This window comes from Podarcis vaucheri (genome assembly GCF_965113315.1).
Source record: "Podarcis vaucheri genome assembly, chromosome: 10".
Classification (NCBI taxonomy): domain Eukaryota; kingdom Metazoa; phylum Chordata; class Lepidosauria; order Squamata; family Lacertidae; genus Podarcis; species Podarcis vaucheri.
Genome location: NC_138748.1, coordinates 40,570,545 through 40,598,018, shown reverse-complemented (window position 1 = coordinate 40,598,018; position 27,474 = coordinate 40,570,545). Strand labels below are relative to the sequence as shown.

The 27,474-nt window shown below is 38.1% G+C and overlaps 1 protein-coding gene across 2 annotated transcripts; it reads right to left on the bottom strand.

The window, feature by feature from the left end:
- Positions 1-357: 357 nt before the first annotated feature.
- SCYL2 (SCY1 like pseudokinase 2) lies at positions 358-26,650 on the bottom strand. 2 transcript variants are annotated; one of them, XM_082241332.1, is made up of 18 exons: positions 26,446-26,650; positions 23,945-24,149; positions 20,994-21,151; positions 20,265-20,409; positions 18,749-18,898; positions 17,902-18,123; positions 17,091-17,207; positions 16,402-16,527; positions 15,825-16,001; positions 14,841-14,963; positions 13,961-14,074; positions 12,111-12,243; positions 11,581-11,699; positions 10,378-10,478; positions 8,824-8,890; positions 8,637-8,726; positions 6,613-6,732; positions 358-5,670 (listed from the first exon to the last, which is right to left on the bottom strand). In XM_082241332.1, the coding sequence occupies exons 2-18, from the start codon at positions 24,119-24,121 to the stop codon at positions 5,047-5,049; spliced, it is 2,763 nt and encodes a 920-aa protein (XP_082097458.1). In that variant the 5' UTR covers positions 24,122-24,149; positions 26,446-26,650; the 3' UTR covers positions 358-5,046. The 2 variants fall into 2 exon arrangements, with proteins under 2 accessions (XP_082097458.1, XP_082097459.1); XM_082241333.1 differs by lacking the exon at positions 26,446-26,650 and adding an exon at positions 26,163-26,374.
- Between the last annotated feature and the right edge of the window lie 824 nt (positions 26,651-27,474).

Below are 27,474 nucleotides of genomic sequence, written 5' to 3'. Positions count from 1 at the left end.
ACATCTTATGGTCATTTTATTCCATTTAGTTTCCATTATATTGGATGTGTGTTTTTTGGTTCATTTGTTTTCTAAATTCATTGGACCTATGATGTACCTTATTCTTTGCTGTAGTTTCAGCTTAATACATTGGACCTATGATGTACCTTATTCTTTGCTGTAGTTTCAGCTTAATACAAACATTACTGTATCATTTCAAGAGTGCTGAAATTTATAGTACTCAGAAATGCTGCAGTAACAATGTATATGCAGCGAAAACACCGCCACAATGATGAAATATTAGGTACATTTTAAGTCCTTTAGATTGCTGTGGGAAACATTGTATTTTAACCATTTGGGAGGCATTACACGCTCACCTTAAAAGGTGAAAATATGAAAAGTTTATTATTTCAATAAAGCAACATCATTCAAGATTTGAAAACTACACAGTTATTCATTCACAGTACAAAGGTGTAGGAATTTCTTGTAACCATCACTGTACATTTTACATATTTTAAGTATTACCAGTTTTAAAAGTTGATATAAAGAATAGATTTATTTTGAAAAGCAGCAAAGTCCAATAAAACCAAAATAGAGTATCATGCTCCAACCATTCTGCTGATCACAAACCACAGCAACACTAGAGTAATATCATTACTTTACACACACAAAATTGAATGCCTTACAGTCTAAACATAAAATTTGCCACAACTAAGGAAGGACTGTACAATTAGACGGACATTAAATATTTTGAATCAGGCCTGAGTTCAATACATATAAAGCCATTGGATATACAACTTCCAACTTGAGAGATATATACAACACTTAAAATTGCCTGAAATTTTAGTATTTCAAAGAGAACCTCTTTTTACAAATTTCTGTACAAAGGGAGCCATTGAAGATTTAGACTGGAAGCCAAAATTCAAAATCAGAACCTGCTTGGAGTAATCCTAGCTTTCCCGTCAATTTCTCTTTGAATGCAGATTGTCACAACAAATCTGGTGCATCCAAGTTCAGGTTAATTAAAATTGCAATCATATATTGTAACAGTCGATATATACTACAATGCCAAAAAGGCAGACCCAGGTAAATTGTTCTTTTAAAAAATATATCTGGAACTGCACAAACCCGGCAAAATTCAGAAGATATCCACAAGTCAATTTTGAAACATCACGTAACCAGGAGCGAGAGAGCAGTTGTTTATTTAGAGTGAAATATCCACCTCATACCAATTAGGCTAGATCGAGGAAACTACAGCATACAAAGATAGAAAAGTATTATTTGTATGTGAAACATACATGTGGAAAACTGCAAATCAATTGTCACAAGTTTACACTGAAATAATCCTCAACATTTTCTAATGTACAAACGACAATATTGCTTACTTGTTTTGTTTTACTGTTATGAGAGCCAAAAGCCTTGATATAGTTGAGGGAAAAGCAAGGCTACTGAAATATTAGCCTGCCTGTGAATTTCAGTGTTTTCCAAGAATTAAGACCATAATATTGCTTTACAGACCCAGCTAAACTGATGTCAAGCTATAACTTTCATTCCTTCCATTTATAAGGGTGTATATTGGGTTATATCTAATTGGGGATCTGCTGACACAATGACACACATACACACCATCTGCTCTGGAGTGTCCCCAACTCTCTGCAGCCAATTTTGAGACTGTGCAGAAAGTTGGAGGGGACAGGAGAGGAAGTTCCATTGTGCACATGGAAGTCTCTTGTGCAAATGAAACCCCAGTGTTAGTAATTTTAATAAGGGAATATCATGAAAGTAACTGAATATAATAAGTGTTTTTTCATTACATGAACTCCTAACTTTCGTTAGGAACTACTCCTATTTGAAAGAGGGAGGTTACTTCTAGTTACATCCCTTCCTTTCTATTTGTATAAATAACACTATAGCAAAGGCGTTCCTCTTAACTGCCCAACTTGATGGCCCATTCAAACAAATTACATTTCAGCTCATGTTGAGTAAACAGGACTTGATCCCTGTTAAATACAAATGGGGCATAAATAAGCAGGTTTATTATCTGCTGCATCTGCTTTCCAAATTACATAATAATTTTTGTATTTCAAGGAACCTGAGAAGCTGAAACTAGGATTTACAGCTTGCTTTACTAATTAAGATCATACTTCAAGGTATTACAATTCATAAGAGTACAATAAATAAGAATAGCATTTGTCATCAAGCATTTACAATCATTGTGTCTTTCATACTCCTTCACCCTATATGTTTTTTCAACCATCACACTCTTGCTAGTGACACCTGTCAAGTGATCTAAAGGTGTTGACATATCATGTGTAGATTTCCCGTCATTATGAAAAGGTGAGAGTACTGGTGTCACTAGCATTATCCAAACATCCTATTGAGCACATAGCAGCTCCTTTGTTTAGCTCACGGTAAAGGAAAAAGTCACCAGCTATAAAAGCATAAAAACAGGTCAGGGAGATTTTCATAAATGAACTCTACAAGGAATAGTCTATCTCCAAATTCACAACATCTTCTTGCAGAAATGGCAACTTCGTGGAATTTGGAGAAGTTGAACAAACATCTCTGCTAGCAAATCAGTGAAAATAATTCCTTCCTGACTTCAAGAATACATAAATTATATTGAAAAAGAACTTTACTAGAGATTTATTTGATAATCTCAGAAAGAACTATTCACATGTTATATTTAACAAGTGTCTTTCTCCTCTGTTGTCTTATGAAAGCTAATCACTATGCTTCTATAAGCAAAAACATAACATGTTGATTTTGTAAGAGACTTTAGTCATGTATCAAGGTGTTTCCTCATTACATGTTTTTTCTGCTTGCAGCCTTAGCTCAAATATAATTGTCACTATTAAAAAAAAAGTGGCCAACAAAATTGCCATTGATCCTTAGGCTCAAAGGTTTGTAAGGTAAAGTCTCCACAGTATTAGTACAAAATGATTTCCCTCTCCCCTGCTCTCTCTCAAGCAGTCTCAATGGAATAATGAAATCTGAAAGGCTGAAAAATAAAAAGGTTAACAAGCAAGGCCAATCTCACATGTGGGTATACATTTTTTTTTTTACAACAAACTGGGGCAGGGAGCTGTGGCTGGAATACAAAACTTATGTTTCATCATGGGTCATGATGGGGAGTTGGAGTACAGCAACATCAAGAGAGCCCAAATTTAGCCACCCCTGAAAGAAACCACCCCCAGCCTTGTGTCGTTAAAGAAACTTGTTTTCCACACATTATAGGGAAGCTTCATATTCTGTACTGTTCTGCTTTTTTAAAGAAAAGCTTTACACAAAAATGTAAAGTTTGAGTCTTAAGAAACCTGGAGACCATACAAGGAACCTAACACATTTAATATTCATAAATTTACACACAGAGTTATGTAGCTAATTGAGCATATTCAGTGAGAGTATTAATATAACATAAATAACACAAGTGTTGTGTGTGTTTTTCTCTTTTAAAAACAACAACACAATTTTATCACTGGTCCCAGAGATACAAAACAAAAGTACTAAGGCAGCAGCTATAATACAAAGTTCTTACGATACATTTAACAGCATTACAGCTTAAAATTGGAAATATAATTTAACAAAATACAGCTCACATTTACAGCATAAGGCCCTTTGGTTTCTTAAGCAGCAAATGAAAATGATTCAATCAGTGAAAGGCTTTGAAAAATAAAGTATGTAGGCTTTCTATAAAAACGGTAACTAATTCTTTCCTTCTCAAAATAGCCAGCTATAGTCCAAAGTATTATGTAAGAAAGATCTCAAAATTCCCAGGAAAGAAAGAGTTAAATGTACAGTAGAAATAGCAGACAGGGTAGAGACTGGTTCATCCCCCAACTAATTAACCACATAAACTGTTGCTTCCATTTGGGGGGAAACTTATATTTGAAAGAATCCTTTAAGGGAGATGCAAAATGGTTGTTCACTCCAAATATGACTGCAGAAAATTTTATATTAGCCTTTAAAGTGAGACTGAACATTATGTATACAATGATTTAGCATACATTAAACAACCTGCCTTAGTCAACTGGTGCATCATCCAACTTTGTAATTTATTCAACTAAACTAAAACAATTCACTGGGGTCTGTTGAATGTGATCAAATTTAAATTCAAAAGAAGTATGCATCGGAGGGATGGCAACCTCTTACTTTTCTCTTAGAAGTAACCAGAAACTTGGAGTACGAATTGAAGCTCTTTTCCTACTAGCAAGCCAAATTTCAATGTGATCAAAGTGACTTCTAAATTCTGATGTCATCCACCTTTGCTTCTAGGAGGATCCAAAACAGATTAATTTGCACTTGTATTCCTTTAGTGCCTAGATTTTCAGTGTAGACATAAGCATGATTATTTACTTACTTTTTTAAAGACCTGACTTTAACATCACCATGCCAGCATAGCGGCTTCTATGGTAGGGACTGAAATTTTGGCATAATCAACTGGAGGCAGGTTATGTAGCATGGTTACCTAAGCAGCATTTTTCAGTGATAAGGAACACATCTCAACTGGGAAAATATCACTCCTACATACCTTATTTTCTGCTGGGAAGATTGTAAGTAGCAATCTAGTATCATCATGTTCAATCTTGTATGTTTATAGCAAGTTCCAGACTAATGTATGCACCCTACTATATTATATTATACCAAGATGTATTTAGAACTCAGTATCATATCAAATTCAGACAATACAAGATCAACAAGAGCCCAGGGTTTGAAGTCTTCCAACAGCTTATCAGCAATTACAACCTACTGCTAATTTTTATTAGTTAAGATGTTTATTTGTAAAATAACATGGTGGTCAGAAGACACATTTCTGAAGTTGTGAGGTATGCGGTTTAAATTTTTTTCTAACTCTGGGCACCTGGATTGACACAACCTGACCTTAAAACTTTGAAATTAGGGGCAAGAGAGATCACTTTGTGCCTAAGAAAATTAAATGCATAGGCAAATGAAAGTGTATTACTAAGTCGCATCCTGGAAATAGCTTTTCTCTTGTCCATTTTGCTAGTTGATGTTTCTTCAAATCAGGTTTTTAACCATACATTAACTCGTTCACAATCAGAGCTATTACCCAAAGAGGTCTTTTAAGTCATTACTAGCTGAGCTGCTGCTTGTCATGCTGTTTGTTGGTTGTGTGAAGTTTTGAGGACTAAAGAAAGGATTTCCCTGCAAGCCAAAGCCAGATTGTCCCATCGCATTCATCTGCGTTCCTAAGGCAGTACTGTTGGAACCCTGAGGAGGTGCAAACTGATTAAGCCATGGGTTTGTTTTTTGTTGCGACAACTGATTCATACTAACTTTAGGTTTTTGAGCCCTAAATAGGCTATCTAAAGCTGACATATCTGGTGGTCTGCTTTGTTGTGCTGGTTGTGAAATTGCAGCTGTAGTGTTCATAGGACTATAAGGTGCCATGTTTGCTGCTGGCATCATATTCATGTTGGCCATTCCTGTGACACTAGCAGTACTGAAGTAATTCTGGCTTGTAGTACCAATTCCCATCCCAAATCCAGACGGCTGAAATCCCATATTAGCATTTAGTCCATTTCTCTTAGCGCTCTCAACAGGGGATGAAAACCCCATTCCAATACCCACTGAAGAAAAGCTATTTGAAGAGGGAACTTTAGGTTTGTTGATGGACTGGCTGGTCAATGATGCCATGCTTTCTCTCAAAGTGTCAGTCAAGTCCTTGGTCTGGAAAAAAAAGCACCTATGGTTAAAATACTTTGCAATAGCACTCAACATAAGCAGCAGCTCTAAGGATGAAAAATAGATGACAGTGCAGTAAGATCATTTTAGGAGGCTGGAATGCCATATTGTATGAGCAACTCAAAGATGAGTTTACAGCAGGGGATGCTAACCTATGACCCACCAATAACCTTTTCACAGCTTTCCAAAATTTATCTTTCTTTCTTTTTTTAAAATTAACCATTCGGATGCTCAGTAGTTCTGTGGGCTTGGGGAGGATTCCAAAATGTCCGAACACCCACCCTCAATCAGGTGATAGCAGCACTGTATCCAGTAAGTTGTCTCATGCTTCCTTAATTCACGGGTGCTTCTGCTTTACATAATTTCCTAGAGATTAGATCTCTTTGCTCAGCATCATTGCCGCCAGGGTGGTCAGTGCCAGCTGACAGAGAATGTGTGACACCAGCAGTTAACAGCAAAAGGGAGACTGAGTACATACTGCTTCCTCCTTCCACTTACCAGATTATTCATTTGGAGAGTAAGCTACAATCCATGTGTATGTTCCCTGGCATGTTTGTGAGACATACGTGCACACTCTGTTGTGTATGGGATGTGTGTACATGTGCATGCTTATTGTGGGGTGGACAAGTCCCTTTTATGCCATGCCCACCATAGGCATGTACACTCATACAACAGGTTGGAAGGTGCCAGTGTAGCCCTCAAGTTGGAAAAGATTAACAACTCCTGGTTTACAAGTAAATGTACGTGGTTACGCTTTTTGCATTCACACATTTGCAACCCAATCACTTTATTAAAACAATGACTTTGGATGCTTATATGCAATTGCAAATTGAGATTTGCAACTACTGCAAATTTTACAGGATAAAACTTATTTTTACTAGTTAGCTGCAATAGGACCAAAGATTACAATGAAGACTGAATCCATACCTGTTTGACTGGGGCAGTAACTGTGTGAGGCTGAGGTTTAAGTGGTTGTTGGTTTTTCATTTTTTGTGCTTGTTCTTGCTCTTTTGCTAACTTTTGCTTCTCTTCAAGTGTAAGCGATCCCTTCAAAAGTGTTAAAAATTATTCAAAAAGAGAAGAGCCTTGCTTATTTATATTTGCAAAAGAATTTATCAGGAACAAAAAAATAAATTCCTCAGTAGACACACATTATATTTCCTCCTAACAGGTGAGTTTAGTATCAGTTTTAATAATAATAGTATATAATAGTAATAATAATAAGTAATAATAAACTGACTTAGGTGGAATCTACACACATATAAAAACCCGTTCTTAAAATGCTTATTTAAAGTGTTTTTTTAAAAAAATAAATACTGATTTTTCCATAAGGCTCACCCATCACCATCTAGTGTCACATTGTATATTGCACTTAAAACACACTTAAAACGTTTTATTTGCAGCTGTATAGCAGAGGTTGCATCCAGATATAGTCCCCTCCACCTGCACTGTTTTTCTTTTCTTTTTCCTCACACCTTCCTCTATTCTGGCTTGTGCTGGAGAAGAACATATCTCTGACTTCTCCCTTCCCAATGCACATCTTCTCAGTCCAGGCCTTTTCATTTTCCCACTGCAGATTTACAGAGCGATTAAAGTACTGTTTCATTCAGCCTGCAACTGAGGATGGTGCTTGATCAAGATGAACAAGAAAACTGTCCATTTTAGCCTAGTACTGTCTACACACTGAGTAACAGCAGCTCTCCTGGGTCTCAGGCTGAGGTTCTTTCCATCACCTTGCACCTGATACTTTTAGCTGAACGTATCAGGGATTGAATCTGAGACGTGAAAAGCATGTTTACTACTCACTGGGTTATGGTCATCTTCCTAAGGTGCAAGCCCTGATATTAGAGGGGGCTGAGAAACTAGCTGAGGGCTGAGTGTCATAAATATATAAAGAATGAAAACGAAACCTTCTGGTAACTTGCTTGGCCAGTATTTTCTTAACCCTTTTCTACAAAGTTCTCTTTTGGTTCCAATAACGCCCACCCACAGGGACAACGAAAAGCTGTTTGTACAATGGGACTTCTGGTTTCTCTTCTCCCCACTGCTTCCCCCATCCAAGCTTCCATTTTAAGAACATAAGAAGAATCTGCTCAATCAGGCCAATGGCCTCTCTAGTCCAGCATCCTGTTCTCACAGCAGCCACCCAGATGCCCGTGGGAAACCAGTAAGCGGAACATGAACACAAGAGCACTCCCTTCCTGTGGTTTCCAGCAACTGGGATTCAGGATTGCTGCCTCCAGCTGTGGAAGCAGACACAATAATCATGGCTAGCAGCCCATTAATAGCCCTCTCCTCCTTGTATTTCTCTTATCCTCTTTTAAAGCCATCCAAGTTGGTGGCCATCACGGCATCCTGAGGAAGGGAGTTTCATGGTTTAACTGTGCTGGGTGAAGAAGTCCTTTATCTGTCCTGAATCAGTTTCACTGGATGTCCATGGCTTCTATTTAACGCATTCTAGATTAAAAGTAATTCTAGCCAATATTTCAATCTGATTTAAAGATGCAAGAAATTCAACAAATAATTTGATTGGTCATTCTGATAAGTGCTTCCACTCTTTTGCTGTAAAAAAACCAGTTTGGCAACAATCAGGACCACTATTTCATACAAGGCTCAGCATCATCTCATGAAGAAATGCTGATTATTTCTATCAGAAAAACACAGGGGACACCCTCTCTCTCCAGCACCCCCTCTACATAAAGGTGAACAACTGAGTACTTCCTATTCCTGACCTCACAAATCTAGATTCTGAACTCATGAAACCCTGAACTAGCAACACCAAGAAGGAAGGAGTGCACATGGGTCAACCAGGATCCATTTAAACTGGGTTTATTCGGGAGCCTTCGTAGACCAAGATACATAGAACCCCAAGGACATAGAACCCCTGATAAGAATACTGATGAAAAATTCCTTCTTACTTATACCTTGCACAATAATTTATAAAAGCTTACCTTTCTCTTATTTGCCAACATTCCATTCTCTTTACAATCAGGTCCACTAGTTAAGATATCTGTTCCTAGGCTGCTAAACACCTTGTCAATCTGTTCAAATTAAAAAAGATGGATGAAGATGCATTTAACTTTAAAAATAATTTGATGAAGCAAATACTGGAATGATCCAATAAAGACAGCTTCTTGCCTGATTGCCTGTATTATTGGCTTTTGTTTCTTCAGGTGGGCTCATTGGATTAGTTATATCGAAAGATCTACAATGCAAAAATACAATTGTAACAAGGTGTTAGCAAATAGTTTCAGCATAAAACCAACCCCATAAAAAATGCAAATTATATGTCCCATCTTTAACAAGACAAATGGTAGACAATTTGCTGTAATGAACTTCTAATTCAGTGTAAGAGAATATGTGCTTTGATTCACCTATGGGTGTAGAATTTGCAAGCTACTTTACTTTGCATAAATCCAAAATGATTTCTAATATTAATTTGTATATGCACTTCATGAAGTAAAGCTTATCAGATAATTAAAATATAAGCAACATTAGCTACTATTTGATAGTTTAAAAAATCTCCTTAAAAAAAGATCTTCACCTCTTCAGCTTCACCTGTTAAATAGACAGCACCTTGCCCAAGAGTATCTATTTTACTTGATAATACCAAAAATGTCATTGCATACTTCTGAAAAATATATTTAGTTGTATCCAAACGTGTCATTCATTCCATGAATGGGACAGCTTCCCATACTCCTCCTAAATCTGCTGCAGAGTGTTTCCCATGCCTCTGGAACAGACTTGGGGAGTTGCAGGGGCAGGATGAGAGCTGAAAATTGCTGCCTTCTCCGTTTCACTCATGGAAGTCTTATGGTTTCATGTAATCCTTAGTAAGAAAATCTATGTTGTAGGTGGGGAGTGTTTTTCAGCCTGAAAGCCACATTCCCTTTTCGACAATGTTCCAATGTGGAGTGGTCTGGGAGCTGCATTTAGCTGGAGAGTTTCCATCCCTGCTGAAGAGCAATAACTTGTCTCCCAATTTTGTTTCCCTTTAATAATAGTTTATTCATGTGACAAAATAGCAAAACCAATAAAAAGTATACTCAATATATATATACAGTATCGGCAGAGCTAGGACTGAAACAATTGTGCTAAGGAAGAGATTGCTATCTGGTCTTAGATACTGCAATTTCATTTCTAAACAACATAGAAGGGTCATTTGGTTAGCATGGTTGATCTGCAACAAAGAAATTAATATTTAAATTAGTGGGAGACATAGTGGATTGATTCCTTGAACATGGAAAACTGGTGTTCCAAGTTCTGCTGTTGAAAATCATTGGTGACTAACCTACCTGACAGAGTTGTTGTGAAGCTAAAAACGTGCTCTGAACTTCTAGAAGAAAGATGAATACAAATAACCAACCAACCAAAGAAGGGTTCTTCAAAAATGGCATTTAAGGAAAGGTTGGTCCAATTTGTTAATTCCCAGTCTTTGCCAATACTGGGAACTGGATGGATATGCAAGAAATGCAGATACCAAGTTAAAAACCCATTTATTATAAGGAAAACCACACTAAAAAATATTTGAACTAAAAATTTGAACTAAAAATATAAAAAGGAAGCTTGAGTGGTATAACAAAGACACTTGAATCTTGAATGAACAGTGAAAATTTTCCAATTAGTTTGGAAACTATAAGACTATAAACTATCCTCTAATTCACTGTACATACAAACAATATGCACACTTACTTTTGCTGTTCTTGCATAATATGGATCTGTTCAAGTTTGGTCTTATGCTCAGCTTCCAATTTACATAACATCTCTTTTATGACTGAAATGAAGGAATTAAACTAGAAAAGAAATACATGTATTTTTAATTATTATTTTAAAGGCTGTGCCACCATGAGCAGAATACAGTCACACCTCGGGTTTAAGTCACTTCAGGTTGAGCGTTTTCAGGTTATGCTCTGCGGCGACCCGGAAATAACGGAACGTGTTACTTCCGGATTTCGCCGCTCACGCATGTGCAGATGCTCAAAATATCATGCGCAAAAGCGGCAAATTGCGACCCGTGCATGCACAGACACGGGTACCGTTCGCATCCAGAGGTACCACTGTATGCAAACAAGAAATATTCAAACTAGTTCCTAGATCTGCTTTCATTTTATTAAATTATTAAAAGCTAAATGTTGCACAGCAACTATTGTGTCCCTCAGATTTAAGTTGAGGTAAAAAGACAGAATTTTTAAAGTATTTTAAAAGGCATATGCTTTCATTTTTCTAAGAAAATAGATCAAAGTAGCTAACAATGGAATACAAACCCAGTAAAAAACATGAAACAAACAAGGCAGGGAAGTCAAAGATGATATAAAAAGCAGCCTATAAAATGAACAGTTATAAATATTTGTCCTCGTCCATGCATTTGATCCATATATCTTAATAGCTGACTTTAAGACAGAATATGAGACTGGAAACTAAATATGGATCCCTTGAACATTAGAACACCCACTAGCTAGAGAGAGAAGTTCTGAGTACTGGGATCAGAGAGGGAAATACATTTCTATCAGCAAATGAAGATAAGAGTTGTTGAAAGAGAAGAAAGAAACTGGGCAGCAGAATTAGCATCCAAGTACATGTGAGAAGAAATGGTTCACCATATTTATGTAGAACTGCAATGGATAGCAGCAGGATATTTTCTGCTTTATAGTGGCGTACAAAATGAATAGCATTTTACAAAAGTGTTGCAATCTTACCTATAGCTGCAGTTTTTGGTAAAACATGAGACTCTCAGGGTGGTGGGTTCAAGCCCCACGTTGAGCAAAAGATTCCTGCATTGCAGGAGGCTGCACTAAATGACCCTTGTGGTCCCTTCCAACTCTTCAGTTCTATGATTCTAAGTCCCAATGAAATCAAGAATACTTACAAATAAACACAGGAGAAACATTATCCTACCTGATTTAGATTAAGATTGTTCTCAATGCTGAGAGGAATCAGATGGGGCAGAACCTTCCCTGCAAGTTGCTCTTTTGTAATTCCCAGTTTCTTATGACTAAACGTACATTTGTAGATACCTTTTATGAAACATTAAACACAATGATTTATCTAATAATCGTGCCTTCACAAAGTAAGATCATTATATATTCCTTTGAACCAAATGCTAGGTTAAATGTATTTTTTTTAAAAAAAATAATTATCACACACAAACTACAATTTACACCTTTCTTAAAAGGCGGAAATGGAGAAACAAAAAGATGCTATATTAATTATTTCTATAACTGTGGGCATTGGTGTGAACTTTAAAAGTTAAACCAAGTCTTTACAGCGTTTGACCAAATTAAAAGAAAACAAAAAATATGGGATATTATTTTTAAAAAGTTATAAACTTGTAATACCTTGTGGTATTGTACATTTAACAGTACCACAAAGATTAATACCACAGAGAGACTACTACAGACAGCACAAGAAACAAAATATCATGTTACCTAGAATTCCCATAAGGACTGCGGGTTCCTTGGAAGGAATTTGTTGCAAAAAAGGCAGAATATCATCAAGAACGAACCACTTATCCAAGTATTCCAAAATCTTTCCCAAACAGACTAAGGAATTTACACGTACCTAATGAATATAAAAACAAACCCTCTAAACTAAACTTTTATAAAAATAGAGAAAATGCTTGAAAATATCAATACAGGAGTTTTAAGATTTTTCAATAGCCATATGTTCACAGGATTTGAATTTTGAGTTAATTTCATATAAACAATTAATGCTTCAATCCTAAACTTACTTGCCTGAGGGTAAGCCCCATTGTACTCAATGTGACTGACTTCTGAATAGACCTAATTTCCCAAAGTAAAGGATTTAGGAAGCAATGTGATTTATCTATTTTTACACACACAGGAACATGCTGGTTGGGAACTACATGTTACAGTAAACATACACTGCTGCAAACAGTATCCATGTGCCAAGCTCTCCCACTCAATTGTGTACTATTACTTAAAGGTAAAGGTAAAGGTACCCCTGCCCGAACGGGCCAGTCTTGACAGACTCTGGGGTTTGTGCGCCCATCTCACATCTATAGGCCGGGGGCCAGCGCTGTCCGGAGACACTTCCAGGTCACGTGGCCAGCGTGACAAAGCTGCATCTGGCGAGCCAGCGCAGCACACGGAACGCCGTTTACCTTCCCGCTAGTAAGCGGTCCCTATTTATCTACTTGCACCCGGGGGTGCTTTCGAACTGCTAGGTTGGCAGGCGCTGGGACCGAGCAGCGGGAGCGCACCCCGCCGCGGGGATTCGAACCGCCGACCTTTCGATCGGCAAGCCCTAGGCGCTGAGGCTTTTACCCACAGCGCCACCCGCGTCCCGTACTATTACTTAACCAGTGGTATAAGTCACAACACATTTTATTTAATATATCCTACCTTTCAACCCAATTTTGGTTGCCAACAGATAAAACACTATCCAACACACAATATATAAGAGAAAAAGCAACCCAATGTCCTTACTTCTTTGAATATTGTAAAACAACCAAACTATGGGTGACATCCAACAGTAGTCATACACAGAGTAGACCAAATGAACTTAATGATTTCACTGGGCCTACTCCAAGTAAGACTAACATTGGAAATTAACAAAATCTTAACTATGACTATGAACAACAAAAACAGGGTCTTGAGGGTACGAAAAACATATTTTGGCATCAGAGTAGGGAACCTGCAGGAGTAATCAGGTTTTTTTTTAAAAAAAGTTCTTTTTAAAATAAACATGTTTTCAAGGGCTTAGGAGAGTTACAAAAAGTTTGGGCATTCATGGTATCACAGCAGGGACCCTCCCAGGAAAAATCTTTTGTTTAATGACAAATTAGGAGGGCTCTGACACCCCCCCCCAAAAAAAACACTGCTGGGCACAATCTGTGGTCTACAGGTTAGTCTGCCCTACCTTAATCTGAAGAATGAAAATGCTCTATTATATAATTCTTGATTTGATGAATCCACCACATTCAGTACCACTTAGGCAAGGCAGGTCTATGGTCACACAATAGTATAAGCCCAGTTTTTCACTATATATATAAATCCTTCAAAACTGGGGTTCTCAATGGAATAGACAGCCTATGTGCACAGAGCTGTGTGCAAATAGGCCCCTACACCTGAAGTTGAATGCAGAGATGTTGGGAACTTCCCTCTCCATTTGTTCATGTGGGATGGAGGATTCATTTGAATCCCTTTATAATGAAGCATAACTTGCAATTGATCAGGATATTATTATTTTTTAAAAAGAAAATTAACAGCAAAACAATTTCAATATGGTTTTAAAGACTTCTGAATTTTCAACTTACAGCAAGAGATGATGTTTGTAAACAGGCATTTTTAATTCTTGGTATCAGTGAATTTTTCATTGATGGATAGTCTATAAGGTTGGCAAACGTAGGAATTATGTTTAAGCAGAGTTCCTGAAAATAAAAGTATCACAATTAGTATATATGAACAATATGCAGTTTTTAAAAATAATACTAAATCTACAGTTCTGTCTTTCTCTCTGTCTCTAAAACTAAATATACTATAGCATTTTATTTATTTGAAACAAAATTTAGAATTCCACATCCTTAAGAGTTCAGAGCCGCTAATAATAATGAACAACAATGTTTGGCCCTCTTGCCACAGCAAGCACAGCCAGTAGTTGGGGATAAAGGGAGTTGTAGTCTTACAACATCTGGAGGGCCACAACTTCCCCGTTACTGGTGTAGGAAAGCCTCCCTTATCAATGTTATTAAAATATTCCTCTAGTAACAAAATGTCCAAAATAAGATGATTAAGCTTGAATGCTGCCTGCAAATGTTTTAGGAACTTTATACAATCACAGAGAGAGTGTAAACTTCCACGTGTTCCATGAATCATGACCAGAATGTTTACTAGAGAGAATCCTTTTATCACTTCTAACTTTCCTAACATTTCTCTCAGAAAGGGCTTCTGATTTAGTGTTGGCACCACTGATGTGATTTTTTGCCTGTACTCTCTTCCCCCTGCTGTTCCCCCACACCTATCTCCTAGAGCTTCTCTCAACTCCCTGGAAGCATTTTCAGGGGTTACTGCAAGTGGAGTAAGCACAAATAGAAAAACAAATTAAAATGTGAGAAGAGGGAGTTCCTTTCAGTAAGCAAATCTCCAGCTAGATTTTCCAGCTAGAATGAAGCTGAACAAAAACTGAAATTACCAGACCTGAATCTGAATCGAAGGTGCTTCTAATGCTCGGTAAACCATTGGTAGAACACTGTTCTTTATTTCTTCAGGAGGTGTTTTGGTTAGCAGCAAGTCCATTTTTTGAAGAAATATCAACAGAATCTGTTTTTAAGAAATGCAGTATTGACATGTGTCAAAGCTTTAATTTTTGTTAATCACTTCCAGGGTAACATTTGCTATTACCTTATATAATCAAATATTCATGTAAACATAGCAAATGCACACACTCACCATGTTGCTAGCCTGGAAGCATGGAAAATAAGAACATTCTGACATTATTTAAAGATAGTAATCCAATAGCATACATTTGAACTTTCCAAGAGTACATATACAAAGTGCAGTGTTCTAGATTGACAGACAATATATACCTGTTCACTAAAAGTCCAACTAGTACCTAACCAATACAACTAACCAATACACATACTGAAATATGTGGCTGCTTGGAAATATTACTGGCTTTTAAGCTTAATATCAACATCATCATCATCATCATCATCATCATTCCCTGCCTTTTTCCCTGACAGGAATTCAAGGTGACCTACAGATAAAATAAGAACAACTAAAAACATGGAAATAATAATGATTAAAAATCAATTAAACATAAAAAGAATATTAAAAACATACAAATAATTACAACAAAAACAGTATAACACAAGCTCTTTCCTTAAAACAGTCAGTTCCCCAAAGCCTGTTGGAAAAAGAAGTTCTTCACTTGCCAGTAGTAGAATGAAGGGAGCCAGTCTAACTTCTCTAGGGAGGGAGTTAGTCTGGGAGCAGCCACTGAGAAGGCCCTCTCCCACATCTCTACCAATTGTGTCTGCGAGGGTGGTGGGACCGAGAAAAGGGCCTCCCTCCAAGATTTAATAACCTGGTGTTCAAAAGATAGCCCTAAACAAGATAGCTCTAAAAAACTGGGTAGATGGTTCATATGGGACCAGAATTATGTTTAAGACAGAAATGTACCTGAATTGGTTCCTCCTGTTTAAAGACAGGGTTGAGATCAGGTAGAATTAACTTTATATACTCTTCTTTGGAACATTCCTCTGCAATGAGCAGAACATTAGGCAGAACAAACGGTACCATGTCTGGGTTCACAAATTCGGATGTCAAGGCAGGCAAAATCCTCTGCACTATAACACGCTGAAAGAAAACAGATATTATTTTGTAAGGAGATGAAATTTCTTCAGAAACCTGCAAAAAGCATGCTATTCCTATGTATTGCAAGGAAAACAAATTTTGCAAAATGTTAACAATATTGGTATATATCAGTTTGCCTTATAGCACACTTTATAAAATGCCAATTTAAATGAGGAACTGTTAAGGCCTTTGCTTTGCTGTATTGTTTTTAACAATTGATTGGGAGCCGCCCAGAGTGGCTGGGGAAACTCAGCCAGATAGGCGGGGTATAAATAATAAATTATTATTATTAGTTCTTACTCCAAGAACACTATCATAGAGCAGCAATGCATGTTTCAGCTACAAAAGACACAGAATTCTGTGTCAGTACACATGTCTAGTAAAATAATCTGAGATTGCTGACCTTAGGCAATTTTGGTAGAACTTTTGGCAGCCCTTTAAAAAACTGTGACTTTTGAAGATTATCCCTTTGGAATAACGAATCGAAGTACTGTAGTGTCATCGCCCCAACATCATCAAAGAATGGTATCTAAAAATACAGATTTTTTAAAAAAAGAAAGTGATATTTGAGGTCATAAGCATGGTATATATTAAACTTTTTCAAAAGCACCATAACATTTGCAGCACAATCTTTTCTATGTCTACTTGGAAAAAAGCCCCATTGAATTCACTGGGGTTTACTCCCCAGTAAGTAGGTATACAATTGCAGACTTAATACAATTAAGTTAAACCTGAAAAAGCATATATGAAAGAGAACAAATATAAAATCTCAATTAAATAACAAAGATGGGAATAGCACTAAATGGAATTTTTTCTCTTTTTCATATATAGAGAAAATACATATTATCTAGCTTTGGCAAAACATCCTCCTCTGAAAGAAGAGAACATTTTGCAAAATAACAGTTCCAGTTAATCAATGAGTGCTTGTTATCGGGCAATAAAGAAGGTGGTTTAATCTCCTGAGTTGAAAATTTTAAACCAGAATGTTGTTTTTAAAAACCCTTCAAAATTTAGCAGTTAAATGCTGCTTATTAAAGCACTTTAAAAAAGATTTTTCTTATATTCTACAGCTATTTTAAGTACTCTTTTTACCTTAGTCATTTGGTCAGCATCTGGTCTGACTGCAGGAGCTACGTTTAACAGTAGTTTTACATGCTCACGGACTTCTTCTGGAATGTCTTGAAGGTTATTGGCGCCCAAACGACTAAGCTGCATAAATAAAGCACATGCATTAGCATTAAAACAAAACCCTGCATACAGTATGACTGGAATAGCACTTGGAATTATGTAGTTCAGTTGCATGAATTCATTGATCTACTTAAAAAAATCTTTAAAAAAAATCCCTGAACTACATGGAAGGTAGTTCACTTAATTGCTAGATAAACGAAATATGTGTTAAGTTCATTTTGGGGGTGATATACCCCTGCTCAATTCATGAAAGACAAACCAAGAGCTTCCCCAGTGTGGCAAATATTCCCACTTCTGCACCCATTCTACATCCATTTTAGATGGTTTCAGAGACACTAGAACAGGTCCTGTAGCTGATTTTCCTTATCCCAATACAACACAATCAAACTTATGAAAATGGGAGTAAAACACATATTTCTACTTTGGTGATGTTCCTTATCAGCAAGGATGAAAGAAACTTTAATAGGGTCTTCTCACACACAGGTGAACCCAGTACCCTGAAACGTGGTGATAACAGGCTCTAAAGCATGAGGCAAGAGTTTTATTTACCCCACATTATTGCTTTCCATGATGACAGACAAGCCACCTCCTTCAGTACAAGTTAAATGTTCTTTTCATTAACATAGAACCAAAATACTTGTAGACACTTTAATACTTTTTCTTCATAATACTTATGTATTCAAATGTGAATTTAACAAACAGACCCATAAAATACCTGATCCAGCTGTCTGCTGAAACTTTTATAAATATCCTGTTTGTTGACCTCAAAAATAGGTTTTCCATTATTAAACACAGCATACATAATTGCTCCTAGAGAGTACATGTCACTGGCTGTCTCACAGCTCACTGAGAGGATGTATTCAGGGGCCAAATACTCAGGATTTGGAAGACACAAAGATGGTAAGTTTGGATCCCATTCTTTACAAGAGAACTTTGGCTGGAAAAAAACAACAGCAAAAAGGTTACAGAAACATAATTTAAAGTGTAAGTTTAAAGAAACGTAGCTGGAGTGATTTTCTTTTACATTAATAATGACCTAAAGAGATCTAAATCACTCATGATACCCGAGAGACGTTATCCATTATATAAGGTAAGTAAATCCTGTGTTTACTCTGAGTGCATCCATTTTTAAAGTTAAGTATATGAGGTCTTTACCATAACACATTAAGAAAATATAAACAGAACATACTTGTCTGTTTCACATTAGCTCTTGGCTAGGTAGCAAGATTATCTCCATTAGCAGTTAGGTAGCCTACCTTCAACATAAATTAAAAGCACTTAACTGGTATTGAAACACTCAATGTGTTGTTTTTTTGCGTGAGGGAATTATTCTACTATAACAACTCATGACTTCACATATATTAATGGGCAATATGCTACTCCAAGAAAGACTGTATAACTTAGGAAGAGTAAGCTGCTTAATTCTTGACTGTGGTCGTATCTCTAAAGTTTAATCCTGAACTCAGCAGGTATGTAGCTAAACATTAAGAGCTTAATTAAGAGTCCCAATGTTTCCAGGTTATCCTTTACTGACAATGAAAAACAAATTGAAACCTTGTTACCTCTTGCTCAGATGGATTTATAGATGAGATGCTGAAGTCAAATCCAGTAATTTTCCATGCTCCACTTTTATTCAAAATTATATTTTCAGGAGTAAGGTTGCCATGGACCATTTTCACACTGCTATGTAGAAATGACAAGCCTTCAGAAACCTGTTAGGAGGAAGATATTCTTGTCAGGGTGTTTGTTTTAGAGCATTTGGAATAAGCTTAGATATGATGGTATTTGTTGTTTTCCTCTTTGAGAAACAAATAATCCACAGAAGTGAACTGTTCCTAGAAGTGCTGCGGCTGGGGTAAAAAAGAAAGGGGTAACAAAGTAGGGAGATTCAAGTCCAGATCAATGACCAACACACTTTTACCTTCAATCCTTTGCCACAGCAACAGCCATTAGGCACAGCTGTGTCCATGGCAGCAGTGGTTTTGAAGCAGACCTGGATAACTTGCATAGCTGCTATCTAAATATTCCCACCTTTGTCTTGATAACACCACAGTGTACACCAGGATTTGGCAGATCGTAATTTGGCATTTTAATTTTCCTCACTTGTGGTTAAGAAAGAGACCAGCCATTTGTTTTTATAGAATGGGGTGGAGAACCTTTTTGCATCCTAAGGGTCAGAGGGCCTCAGTGGAACACTGTTGAGGACTGGTTGCCAGTGTTTGGTCGGGGGAACATACAGGTCTTTTTAACCAGCCCCCCCCCACCTGTCCCATATCCAGCTTACCCATACAAAAATCACTGCCCCCTACAGAATACACACACCCTTTACCTTCTGCTCAACCCCTCTCGCCGGCTAATCTTGGCAGATCAGCCTAGATTAGGGTTACTTGGAGGGTTGTTTGAATCCTCATTGCAATGCTGGGATGGGGATGAAAATCACATTCTCCCTGTACATACCTTCTTCCTAATCTTCCCATCCTACACACTTGATCTCTTACTTTAGACAGAGGACATTCCTATCTGTGTCAACAATGTTTTCAGTGCTTTACTGGAAACCACATTTCTGGGGTCTCTGAATTTCTTGGGGAAGCTGCTGAGAGCTGTTGAGGACTTTTGAATGTTTCCATAACTATGTGCACAGATTCAAGCACTGCAGAGGATCCAAAAATTATGCAAGAGACAGTGACCACTAGAAAAAGGCTAAAACCATTGGTAGAAAGGTCCTGCTCAGTCATATCTAAATAAATAACTGAAATAGGATGGTACGGTGGGAAAGTGGGCATGATATGGGGAGTGTAGGAGAGGTGAATCCAGCAGCCTAGAGGTTCCCCATACCTAAACTAGAGCATATAAAGTGTGAGGAATAAAATATAAAGGTTTTCTGCTACAGCTAATTAGTTGCTGTGACTTCTTAACATTGCCTTCTAAACAGACGAGGGAAGAAAAAATGTTTCTGCAGGTGGCTATAGTGTAAATTTATTGCCTGGTTTATATAGGTTGATGGCTAGATATTGAGTGCATTATACCCACCCATGTGTAAGACTACCAGCACTACAGACAGGTCACCAATGTGCATACCTGAAGCAAGCCATATTTCATTTCTACATCAAAAAGTTTGTATTCTTTGATGTCAGATGGTAAAGGTGAGGGAAGATTGTCCCAGCTGCCAAGTATGTTAGCCAAACTTGCGCAAACTGGTTCTGTACAAAATGCCAAACAGTCCCTAGAAGGAAACAAATATCCTTAGTAAACACCCCAAATATACTTCACAACAAGAGGTAAGTAGGTATATAGGTAGACTTTGACTTTGTGAACAGCAACAGTTAGGAAATAGACATTATGATGATGCAGGATGTTCAAGAAAAAGCACCAGGTGTTGGGCTTCTTAACAGCCTGAAAAATGAAACTCCATGACAGTGAAATCAGCATTCAACATAATATAAATTTCTACTGCACTAGAGAGGGGGAAGGTTCACAAGACCTTCAGGGAATCACAATGAGAAAGTGAAGAACAGAACTCAAATAAGGACAACATGAACTTGGTGAGTTTTGCTCTGCCAAACAGCAGAAAGGAAAGCAGAATAAACCACATCAGTTGATCCCCTTAATCACTAAAATAATAACGAGGATGTGAATACTTGGCATATATTCTAAATACGGATACACATTGGACAATTACACAATTTCTTTTGGGAGACGTGGATACAGTTTCCAGAAATTGTGTAGATTGTGTAGATTATTTAATTTTTGGAAGATTTGAGCATGTATGAAAACTCAAACCTATAATTGTTTTAGTAATAAACTTACCTGGATTCTTCCAATGGATGTTGCACAGTCAGCAGCCGAGGATGTCGCAGCCTTGTTAACTGCTGAACTCCTCGTTTTAAGGAATCAATGATTTGATCCTTCTCAAATTTCTGATATTTGTCTATCAGCTTTTTATCAAAAACAAAAACCGCCACTTCCTAAAAATTAATCAAAAAATATTATTAGTGAACTATATGAAAAACTAAAATGCTACAAAATAATAAAATACTTTTCAATAATAATAAATAGCTTTTGTTGTCTTTCAATTTTAAAATAAATTAGCCACTGCTATAATATTGTTTCCATCCTGTCTTTACATTATTACAGTGGGCGACTTCAGAAGTTAGGGGTGTGTGTGTGTAAATACAGGGGGAACTCACAGGAACTCAATTCTGGCACCTCTCAGGTGGGTGCTATTGCCATTCTAGGAACTAGGGAAGTGTTAGTGGTGCGTTCCAGCACCTCTTTTTCTAGAAAAATAGCACTGTATTTTGTGTGTGTGTATACACCCAAGGAAATTTTGAAACGTTGGAGATTTGGCAGGGGGGAAATGGCAGGAAAAAGCACCCTTCCTTTGCAGCCCATCAATGCCAAATTCTGCCCTACCCCACATAGCAACCATATTAACATGGAAAGTTTGCTCCTTAATGTTAAGTTGTACTAACAAATTCAATATTCTATTGAACAATAGTTTGTCTAAACTGCATATTATATTCTCTTCCAGTAACAATTAAGCAAAACGGAAGGTGTTGTGTTAGATTCCCACAATGTCTACATATTAATTACCAATAATGTCCAAACAGATAAATGTCAGACTGCATCTCTATTAGATAGGCTTGCTATACGTTGGATATGTCTGACGTATACGTCCAGGGGGAATTTCTGCTGCAAAGCAGTGGTTCGCCCTGGACCTTCAGCAACACAACTGAATAATTATGTTCACTTTTTTTTTTTTTTTACCAACAGCTTAACAACTTGGGTCACATCACAAAACAAAACAAAACAAAACAAAACAAAAACTCAACAACTTTAATGTTTTCCTAAAAATATATATGGCAACCCTATATTAGAACACCACAAGACTTCTAAAATTATCCAGGAGGTCTTGCTCAAAGTGTCATCAGGATGTTACACATAGTAAAACTACAGCAGATAGAAGGGACTTACTCACATTGAGCATTTCTCATGGAAGAAACATGTCAGAGCCAACTCTGTTACAAGATTTCAAAATACTCTAAAATATTTTTCTTCAGAACAGAATTGCATAGCTACCAGTATTGTTGTTGTTGTTGTTGTTGTTTTAAATAACTTTAAGGTTTGCTTCTCATCATCAGTGGTAGGCAGGGCAATTTGCTACTGGCAGTTTAATGTGCTCATTTATCCTCTGTTCAACCAGCAGTTAAGCTTACTCAAGAAGAGTTGTAGTAACAAAAATGAATGTAGGAGCACTGGACAGACAGCAACTCTGGAACAGCCACCAGTCACAATGCCACTCATTGAAACCACACCCACTTTACCAAAGCATGAAATGCTGCAATTCTAAAACACACTTCCTTGGGAATTAGTCTTATTGAACACAATGGGACTTTAAACTGCACATTGAACTGCACTGCTAAATAAACACAGATTGCTAATGTTGTTTATACTATTTTTTCCTTTGCAGTCCACATTTATAGTATGGTTCATTTACCGAACAAGTGCATTCAGCATACTGCAACCCTTTTACCAAGCTGCTATGTTTTTATTCCAATAGTGTTTCACCTTAGTAAGTTTCCTATTGACATTTTACCACTACAACTGGCATTATATTAATAATTTTTGCTCTTTGTTGAAAAGATGCATAATATTAGTTATTTATCTACTTTAATACTTGTTATACCAGAGTGCAGATACATATATTGGTATAAGTGCCTAGAACTGGAAACTAAGTTTCAAAAGTATGTTGCTGAAAGACATTTGAATAAACCTATAACTTTCAGTCCCTTAAAACAATTGAGCTACTTTGTTCTGAAGTTAAATATATAACTGCTAAATCAAGCGGAGCAATTTGTTCGAAACAAATCAAAGGTACACACAAAACCCAATATAAATTACAAAGGACTTGATGTATCTATTTGCAAACAGCCAGAGCTACTTGGAGGTGACTAATCTGAGAAACTATGACTATTTAAATCTTTGCTATTCTTTCAAGATCTGTTTAACCTCAAGGACATTGTGCAAACCATATGAGTGCATACGGTACACTGTTGGCACCTGTCTGTCTTGAGAGACAATGGAGTGTGCCTCTGAGGGTGAAGTCAATAAGCCACTGTGTTAGCAGTACTGAAGTGACCTCCCCAGGGTGCAAGCCTGGGCAGTGTGTCTGGAGGTCCTGGATTGCCAAGGTGACAGAACCCCCTCTTGGCCTCACTGATGTGGTCCAAAGGAAAGCAGAGCAATATGTTTGGCAACAGTTTGGTTACAAGAGTTGCTGGAAGAGGCGTAGAAGGCGACATCCAACTGTGTAGGGTTTACTCTTTAGCCCTTTCTTCTCCCAAGAATGTACCACAAGGCAGATGAAGTCTGTCTTTGGATGCAGGGGAAATCCCTAACTCACGGAGGGTTTGAAACCCATTGGCTACCCTCACTTGGTTTAACTGGCCAGTCAAAGCCATTTCTGGGGTGTGGCATGCTGACAGCTTCTAGGAGTCATGGGTGAGAGATGAGTGCTGAGTGGCAAGCAAAGGTGGACAAACTACCTCAGAAGGAGCATAATACATCCCCAGCAGAGGTACTCCTCCTGCTTTAACACCCCATACAACTTATACAGTAGATACATAAAAATGATAAGTTACACATACTGTGATTTCTTTTTCTACACCTGTTAAACCATGTATTCTTAGGCAATTGGTCCTTAAAACATCATTGTAATGACATTAAAAGCAATACGTATTTCCCTCCTAAAACCTCACCTGTTTTGTTGATTTTTTAGTCCCATTAAAAATCTTCCAAGCAAGCCCATTGCCGCCGCTAGCAATATGTCGTCCAACATCAAATTCCCTGGTAACTGGATTTCCCATGACTGCACTAGTGACATCTGCAGTCACTTTCATAACCGTGCTCTTCAATTTGTTTAGCATGGACTCCATTGTTATGAATGTATGCTAGGACATTTACCTACAAAAAAAATGTATCTCAGAATCTTGGAAATTTTGCTAAGCAGAACATAGACTCTAAATGTTATTAAGTAAATTATATAAATATTTAAGTCTATGTTTTTCTAGCCGGCATTCAATCTCAGTACTTATATCTACTGAAATATGCTGTTGCAAATAAGAGCAAAAAGCAGCAGTTGAAAATCAGTTTCTATTCTTGTTTGAAGCTGTCAGTATGAGAGATGAAAACTAAGTTGCTACATTTAACAAATTTTAACACAGTTAGCACTTTCTGTTATAATTTGGGTGTTAAAGATATCAGCTGTTTGGGCAAGTGAAAGAAAAACTGTATCCAAAAAAGGATGAATCAACAGATCATGCACAGGAATAGGCAGACAAAGTTCATATGCCAGTTAGGTCTGCCACAGAATTTATGAAAAAATAATTAACCGGTAGAATTAACATCGCATTGATTGCAAAACAAGTGAAGAAAGTTCAGGGTGTGAATTAGTTATCATAATTGACAAATACCTGGATGTTTAGAATGAGTTCATTTAAAACCTTAATTGCTGCAGTTGGATAGGCCAGCAAATATAATTTTTTAAGCTGAGCGTTAAATGTCTGCTTAACAAATTTAGAAGTATGCCCAAGTGTGCTGAGACTACTTAAATAGTTTCTATCCATTACCTAACACAAACAAATCACTGGATCCAATACTCTTATCTTATCACCTATTGTACCTGTGTAGCAGAGTATATTTGTACAGCTTTTGGGGGTGAACAGGGGAGCTGCAGGGGGTAGGTGAGAAATGCAAAGCCCCACTACACAAGTGAATTTCTGTCACACTTAGCAGGCTGACCTCACAATTGAATCTTACTCACATAAAACTGTTGGATGTCAGCTTTGCAATAAGCAGCAGATAAAATAGTACCAATATATCATTTAAACTGTAAAACATTCTTCTTCCAATTGATTTCCTTATAAAAACCATGCATTACTTGCATAAGCAATTCAGAGCTTATAATGGATCATTTACTGCATTTTTGTTGTTTTTTCGTAAAATGTTGAGGATTTATACTGAAATATCCCAGTATACATGTGCAAGCTTTGTCTTTCTCCCTCACACACAATATTATACTTAACGAAAGGTTAATGAATGCTACTTATCTATTAATATATAGTATCACCCATAAGACTGTAATGCCATCCTACTTTTAGCAGAAGGATAATTTTTAGTTTTCAAAGTTACTTATGATTTTCTCACAGTACGGTATCTACATTTTAAACTTAGTAAGTCATTCAAGAAAACATACTCTGATGATATTGCGGTATTATTATAAGCATTACAGCACTGAATTTAGTGGTTCCTATGGGAATTCTTAGTAAAGAATTCAGACTACTGCCACTAGCAACTTTCCCCAAGTGGTGTTTTCAAAGGGTAAGATTTCCATTTAACTGCTTACTGCTGCCAACATGCCTCCGAGGCTTGCTGACTATATTTAAAGTGAATTGTCAGAAGAAAGTTTCAGAATGGACATTGAACACTCAGTGTAGGAGGCACCGGAAAGCCATTATTTCCTATACAGCAGTAGCCTAATGAAGGCTGTTCCCTTAAAAGAAGAGGTGTGGCTTAGAAGAGACACCTGACAATCCTCACAAGGGCTTTGTCACATACAGTCCTGTAATAAGCAAGGGAAGTACACATAATATGTGCACAGATGCTCTCACGCCCCATTTGGAATCACAAAAGCTGCAGTTAATGTTCTACATAAGTCACTCGGGTGTGCTTCTGTCAATACAAGCCTTCAAATATATTTTCACGGTAAAATCTACTGTTACTGGACACTTCAGCAATATTTGTGCGGGATACTTTGCATTTATCACAACGAGACTGGTTTCATCTTTTAACGAAGAACCTTTCCTGCTGAAATCAGAGCGACAGTGGAGTAAGAGCAGAAACCTTAAAGAGCAATTAGGGAATTTCAATACCTCGACCGGCCACCCCTCAGCACGGCAGAGCAGCCCTCCCTCTTACCTGAGAAAGGGTTTGAGAGCTCCTGCCACACCGCAGGCAGATAGGCCCCTTGCCTTCCCTCTCCCCAAGTCGGCTGACAGCCACTCGGCAACTGCCTGTTCGTGGGCGGCGGCACAAAAGGGGAAGCTCCCCCACCCGCCAAGCCCTCTTGCCCCACTTTGTGAGCAGCCCAGGCCCAACCCTACGGTTCTGAGGAAGGAAGCGAGCGAGCCCTTCCCTTCTCCGCGGTCTCAAGGCCACGCTCGGCCCCCCGCCGCAGCAAACAGCCCCGCGGGCTTCTCACCTCAACCTGAAGGGGGGGGGGAAGCGCTGCCCCACCGCGGGGCGTGGTTGACCGTGCCGCGACCCCCGGCTCTGCTTACGCCATGACGGCCACCTCAGCACAACCTAACCTGACCGGTTCGAACACAGTATATATATATATTTATTTATTTCTCTCTCTCGCTTCCGCCTCCGCTGCTGTCACTGGGAGAGAAAACAGGGCACGGGAGCTGAGGCCGGAAGTCGAGCCCTAGGAAGCCCCGCCCCCTCCGCCTCGCGCCGCCAACGGTGGTTTCCGCGAGGGCGGCAAGTTTGATTGTCAGGGCGACGAAGCGCCGGCCTGGCCCTCCGTCGAAGAAGCAACGCGGCGGGTGTGTTTGTTTTGCCCCCCCCCCCCCAGGGGATACTTTCGAGCCTCCGCGGTTACCTTTCCGTTCTCTCACAGCGAAATAAAGCGGTGAAGTTATGGGAGAGGAGGAAAAGGCGGAACAGCTTTAAGGCCGAGGAGGAGGAATATATACGGACTTGGTTCTCTCAGCGGAGTGGTCCATGCAAGTGGGGCAGGATAACGGACCCAATACAGTGGTACCTCAGGTTAAGTACTTAATTCGTTCCGGAGGTCCGTTCTTGACCTGAAACTGTTTTTAAACTGAAGCACCACTTTAGCTAATGGGACCTCCCGCTGCTGCTGCGCCGCCAGAGCCCGATTTCTGTTCTCATCCTGAAGCAAAGTTCTTAACCTGAAGCACTATTTCTGGGTTAGCAGAGTCTGTAACCTGAAGTGTATGTAACCCGAGGTACCACTGTATTATTAAAATACATACTGAGTGAATGTACCACAAAAACGGCAAAAGGAATTCTGTGTAAGTATGTATGTGGACGGTGGTCAAACTTCACTAGGTTTGTTTGCTTTTTCTATGAGTGTTGAGATATATTTTACTTCTAAGGCAAGGAGCCCCAAGGCATAATGTTGGCCCTCAGGCAGTGTATGGTTTCCTATGGAAATGTTAAGGCCTACAAACATGAAGGTTCTGTGGTAGGTGACCATAAG

What these genes read in the sequence shown, in the direction of transcription:
- SCYL2 (XM_082241332.1), bottom strand. Translation starts at nt 24,121, where the DNA reads ATGGAGTCCATGCTAAACAAATTGAAGAGCACGGTTATGAAAGTGACT. An exon ending in TAAATCCATCTGAGCAAGAG is followed by an intron (nt 18,124 to 18,748) that starts GTAACAAGGTTT and finishes GTTTTTTTCCAG; the next exon opens with CCAAAGTTCTCTTGTAAAGA. An exon ending in ATTATGCAAGAACAGCAAAA is followed by an intron (nt 8,891 to 10,377) that starts GTAAGTGTGCAT and finishes TTTGCATTGTAG; the next exon opens with ATCTTTCGATATAACTAATC.